Consider the following 6,093-nt stretch of genomic DNA (forward strand, 5'->3'; position numbering starts at 1 on the left):
TGCTGGAATGCTGACGCTTCGACCACAGTTGGCCGGTTTCTTTGATGCCCCTCTCCCATTACTTTTAAACTGGTGGTTGTGATTCTTATCAAATAAGTTATTATGAGCCAATAGATTCTTGCGTTTCCTGGTGTATGGATCCTCTGGCTTCGCAAGTTCCTTGATAGATGAAGCAGAGGAGACATCAGCTAGGCTTGTGAAAGACTTTGATTTTCCATTATAAAAACTGGATATACCTCTCCTGATATGTGGAAAAATTTAAGCAAGTTTAGAACCATAGAAAACAACACCAAAGTAAGTATAACAAGAACTAGTAAATTGGGCTGGATACGGTAATATAAACCTTGATAAATTAGAATAAACACCCCCCATCAACAGCAGTCAAAATAATCTAGTTATAACAACCTAAATATCTATTAAAAAAGAATGCATCAATCTATCACAATCTAATACATGGAAATCTGCACTTAAGATGGAAAAATCAATGTTCTGAAGTGCAGCTTTTCAGCAACTGCAATTACAGGGTTTAATGTCTAAGCCCCAACAAACAAACATCCTCAATTTTCTAAAAGCCATCTTTAAAGTTCTCAAAACCTTTACCATTCAATAAAATTACCCTTAAAAAGAAAAATCACACAATCAAAAATAAATAAATATATATAAAAATCACAAAATAAAAATGAAGAAATCGGGGGGAGGGAAAAAAAAGGACCTACTTGATAGGCAAAACTTGCTCCAAAGCATTCAAAGTATCCAAGGGTCCTTTATAGGAGCTCTGCACCTCGTCTGAATCTTCACCGTCCGATGGAACCTCAGAGACGTCACTGTTCCTCCCAATCGACGAAGTACTACTGGAGTCCTCCCTCTCTTCCCCCACCGGAAACCTCCTATCACCGGTAAAAGCTTCAGTCTCCGGTGAATCGTAGACCGACGACACACACTGCATGAACTTGGACCGTTGGATTGGATTACTGTTGTTTCTTTCCAAAGCAATCGACATCGTTCAAACCATAAATGAAGATCGATCAAATAGACCAAAAAAATATTTAAAAAATAACAGCGAAGGCCTGCAATGTTTTGAGTACAAGAAAATATTATAATAGCAACTGCTGCTGCTGCCTACTGTTCTTGCACATGGGCTGGCGATATTTTCACCATTGCTTATACGAGAGAGAAAAAGAAAGCTTTAGATTTTCGTTTAATTAATTGATTAATTAGGATTTTAAAATGGAAAAATAAATAAAAGAAGAATAAATGATGAAGGCGCAGCCTTATCCTGCTCGTCGAAAAATGTCGTCTTTTAATGTTGGGAAGCCAAAAGAAGATTATCTGTTTCAGATATTTATTTATAAATATATAAAGTTAAAAAAAAAAAACAAAAATGGGGCGATAGAGTTGTGGGCAAAGGTAGACACAGAATAAGATGCTTCGAGTCCGTATAACTATTCAACTACACAAGGATAGGGTTGACTCTTGTATGCCGCGTGGACGGCTTGATTTTGATATTGGTTTCACCGATCGTTTTATCAAAAATTTTTCTTTTTTTAAAATTTAAATTGAAACAGATTACTGGAAAATATAATTTGTGAGAAAATAATAATAATAATAATAATAATAATAATAATAATAATAATAATGAAGCTAACAAGTGCTTACAAATGCATGGTGGGGTTGGATTAGTGGCTAATTGTTGTTCCTCGTTAATGTCAAGTATGTAATTAGTATTAATTAATTAATATGACTCGTAGACTGTAATTGTAATAAGTTTAAGCCATGAAAAAATTTTAAAAACTGTACACACAAAAGATTATTTTAGAACTTTAATGGAGAAAGTACCAAGAAGTTCGTGTTAAATTGCGCGGGACATTACCCATATTTGATTTAGCTCGTGTCTGCTAAAGTATTTTTTTGTGGATCTATTTCAACTTTAGTTTTTTACTTAAAATTTTAACATAAATTTTAAATCAATAATTTAATCCAATTTGATGGTTAATAATTAAAATAATAATTAATAATAATTAGCCAAACCATTTAAGATATATTAATTTAATTCACTATGCAATTAATGTCTTATTTATGATTGAGGTGTTGTAACTAAGCTACAGTTACTGTGGAAAAAAAAAATATAAATATGAAATAAAAGTTAATAATATGTAGTAAATATAAATTTTAAAATAATAATTTTGATAAAATTATTAAAAATATAATAATTTTTTTATCATACAAGTGAAAAATCATATCAATATATCTCTCTAGTTACAATAATTATTATTTACTAAATATTTTAATATTGTAACTTTTAAAGTACATGTGTCCAATTTTAATTCCAAACACATCTTAAAACATCCTAATTACCCAGTGAACCATTGATCTCACTTGAATTTGCATCTAAATAATATTCACAGTTAGACAAAATTCTTGAATTGAATGGTCAATGAACCCTGGAACTTCTAGCAAATAAAATGTCATCTAACTTTCATTTTTGGAAGTATTACAGTCCTAACTCTCTTGGGCAATAATTATCCTCTTGAGGTTAAATCTCAATTGTGTTCGTTGTAATGTATCGATCTAACGGTTTAAAAATTGTCCAATTTGTTTAAAAAGTGTATGTTAAACGTCTTTATTAATGGCATTAAAATTATACTTTGGGGCGGCTTAAAATTATTTTTCGAAATGGCTAAAAGTGATTTTTGTAAGTAAAAATTATATGTTGAAAAATCATTTTAGAAGTACTCTTTAGTAATATCACTCCTATTATAGAATATACTTCGAGCGACATGAGAGGAGAATTAGTTTTTCACTTGATTATATGTTTACAAAACTAGGATACAATCATTGTATAAAAAAATTATGATTATTAACTTTTGAAATTTACATATATTTTTTTTTCCACAGACACTCCTAAGATTTGCATTTTGTATGAGTATATTTGCATAATTGATACAAAGTTTTAATAGTAATGATTTTCTTATTTGTAAGAGAGTGACAACAGGAGTTAAGACCACCCCCAACTTAGGATGCATTTGGGGCAATTGCTCCCTACCCTATATTTTAGGGAAATATCTCCTATAATAAAACATGGGAGGCAGATACCCCAAACGGAAACTTAATGGTTTACAACTCTCTAAAGTTTAGTGGTTCAATTCTCTTCATGTATTTTGATTGAATAAATTTTTATCCCGCTTAAGTAATTGCGGAGGATGGTCTGATGAATGTTGTACTAAATTACTAATAACGAAGTTTGGAAGTTAGGATTTAAATGTGAGATTGGATTAATTTCGGGATTAAATATTTTATCTCATGTATTGGTTGCTTTGCTTGGATTGAATTAGGGAGGACTAAATTTAAGTTTAATCCTAAAATCATGGGATTAACAATTCCAAATTATAAGTAGGTTTAGATGGGAATAGAATAAGTGAAAAGGATTTTATTTATTTGCAATGGTTTAGATGAGATTAGAATAAGAGAAAAAGATTTATTTATTTGCTATATTTCTTTCACATGTAACACAATTTTTTATTTGTCACTTAAAATTTAATTAATTAATTATTTATTTATTTATTCATAATTTACTTGAAATTTATTTTTTCTTTTGTTTTTATAGTCAATTAAATTGGCACTTTTACTCCAATAAAATTAACTATTTAATAAATTGTTACAATAATTGATTGTATTAAATTTAATAATCACTAATGTAATATTAAAAATAATCATGGAAATTAATAATACAAGCAATTAATTGATTATATATATATTATTTGCTAATTTTTTGATAAAATAAAATATATCTAAAATCTCTGATAAAAACTAATTAAATAATAAATAGTTTTATTAATTTATATTTGTTCATTATAATTATGACTACCCAATAACTAATTTACTATACATTTAATGTTCTTATTAATTACCTTTAAATTAATTTTAATTATTACTCTTAAATATTCATAACATTTGAATTTTAAACATTGTCCAATCCGATATTTTACCAAACATAATACAATATTGTATAAATCCAACCTAATCAAATCCAAACTAATCTAGTCTAATCATAATATTTAGTTCAATCTAATCCTGCATAACAAATGCAACCTAAACAATCAACTGAAAATATGAAAATTTAAAATTATATTTAGATGTGATTAATTAACGCAATCTCTTTTTTTTTAAAAAAAAAATCTGCAATTAAATTAGAAATTTAAATTTTTAACATCAGAAAAATATTTTAATTTTTGGTTTTACATTTGAAAAAAAATTCAAATGTAACATCCGAAAAATATTTTTAGTTTCTCAAATGTAAAAATTTTCATAAGAAATTGCATGCAATATGCTCCAAAAAGATTAAAAAAAGTTATGAATATATACTTTGAGTAACTTTACAATATAGAAATCCAAGAGTAAGTTAAAAGATAAAAAATGACGTACACTAATGCTGTATATTTTATCTTATAATACGTTGATTTTTTTTTTTATCATTTTAACTCATCAAATTTTGTATTGTAATCCTTTATGAGGTGCAATCGATTTTCACATGGATTTTCTTGGATGAGCTGCGAAGATACAACACCGTCCGTAGTTTTAATTACTCGACTCTCCCCAATCTTATATGTAAACTAGAAAATAGACCCGCATTTCACGCGGCTTTGAAATAAAAATTTAGTATTATCCTTTTTTCTAACTTTACACTTGATGAAATTGATAAAAAATAAGAATTGATTTTTTTTTTTTTTAGATGAGGCAGCCTTATACAAAATAAAAAAGCTATTAGCTAGCAATACAAATAAAGAAGCAACACAAGATAAAGAATAGAATGAGAGAATATATTTTAGAGTGATTTTATTTATTTCAATTGTGTGTGTACAAAACAAAAAGATGAGCTCTCATTTTATAGTTACATAATCACTCCATGAAGTTAATGAAAAATTATGGATCATAATTTCTTGTGAGATAGTGGGAGTTATGGGGAAGCTAAAGGTTGCTAATGGGAGATAATGAAGAGACTAATAGATATATGTTATGAACATTTACATTTATTTTAATAAATTCATAACACTTCCCCTTGGATATTCATTACAAAGAATATGCTTCATTAAAATTTTTACATAATTGTTATTATGTAATAACAATCAAATTAATTATGAGAAGATGAAAAGTCAAATTTAAAAGAAAATTTCTCTATTTATTAGATAATAGAGAATATACAAATAAGAGAAATGGTAATACCACATCACCTTCTTAAGTCCCAGCTTTATATAGATATATAGATAGATATAGATTGAGGGAAGATGAAAGAACCTCTCTTCCTATATTAATAAATTCATGTATTTTAAGCCACTAAAGTTTAATTGCTAGCATAATAAAATAAATTAATGCTTCAAAATACTTATAATTAATTATTATTAATGGTTACATATTGTTGGATTTAAATAGAAAGAGGAAGAAACATGTACAAAGAATATCCACTAATATTTTAGATATTTTAGATAATATAAAATATAAAAAGATGAGGTTGATGGAAGATGAAAGAACCTCTCTTCCTATGTTAATTAGTTGATGTATTTTGAGGCACTAAAGTTTAATTGCTAGCATAATAAAATTTGAAGAAGCCAAAAGGCACTCAACAAAAGGTTGCATAATTAAATATGAGATTATGACATTAAAATTAGACCCTAGTGGCATTGTTGAGGGAAGATGAAAGAACCTCTCTTTCTATGTTAATTAATTCATGTATTTTAAGCCACTAAAGTTTAATTGATAGCATAATAAAACAAATGAATGTTTCAAAAGACTTATAATTAATTATTATTAATGGTTACATATTGTTGGATTTAAATAGAAAGAGGGAGAAATATGTACAAAGAATATCCACCAATATTTTAGATATTTTAGATAATAGAGAATATAAAAACATGAGGTTGAGGGAAGATGAAAGAACCTCTCTTCCTATGTTAATTAGGTGATGTATTTTAAGGCACTAAAGTTTAATTGATAGCATAATAAATTTTGAAGAAGCCAAAAGACACTCAATAAAAGGTTGCATAATTAAATATGAGATTATGGCATTAAAATTAGGCTTTAGTGGCATTGTTGAGGGAA

General features: G+C 27.6%; 1 protein-coding gene across 1 annotated transcript in view; it reads right to left on the minus strand.

The window, feature by feature from the left end:
• The window catches only part of LOC18054815, a 1,955-nt gene extending 576 nt beyond the window's left edge, over positions 1–1,379 (minus strand). The window contains exons 1-2 of the mRNA XM_006452739.2: positions 717–1,379; positions 16–241 (exon numbers count right to left, since the gene is read on the minus strand). Of these exons, the coding sequence (XP_006452802.2) occupies positions 16–241; positions 717–1,000 (510 nt within the window). The 5' untranslated portion in view covers positions 1,001–1,379. The remainder of the gene's footprint in view (positions 1–15; positions 242–716) is intronic.
• Between the last annotated feature and the right edge of the window lie 4,714 nt (positions 1,380–6,093).

Source organism: Citrus clementina, unplaced genomic scaffold (assembly GCF_000493195.1).
Source record: "Citrus clementina cultivar Clemenules unplaced genomic scaffold, Citrus_clementina_v1.0 scaffold_1, whole genome shotgun sequence".
Classification (NCBI taxonomy): domain Eukaryota; kingdom Viridiplantae; phylum Streptophyta; class Magnoliopsida; order Sapindales; family Rutaceae; genus Citrus; species Citrus x clementina.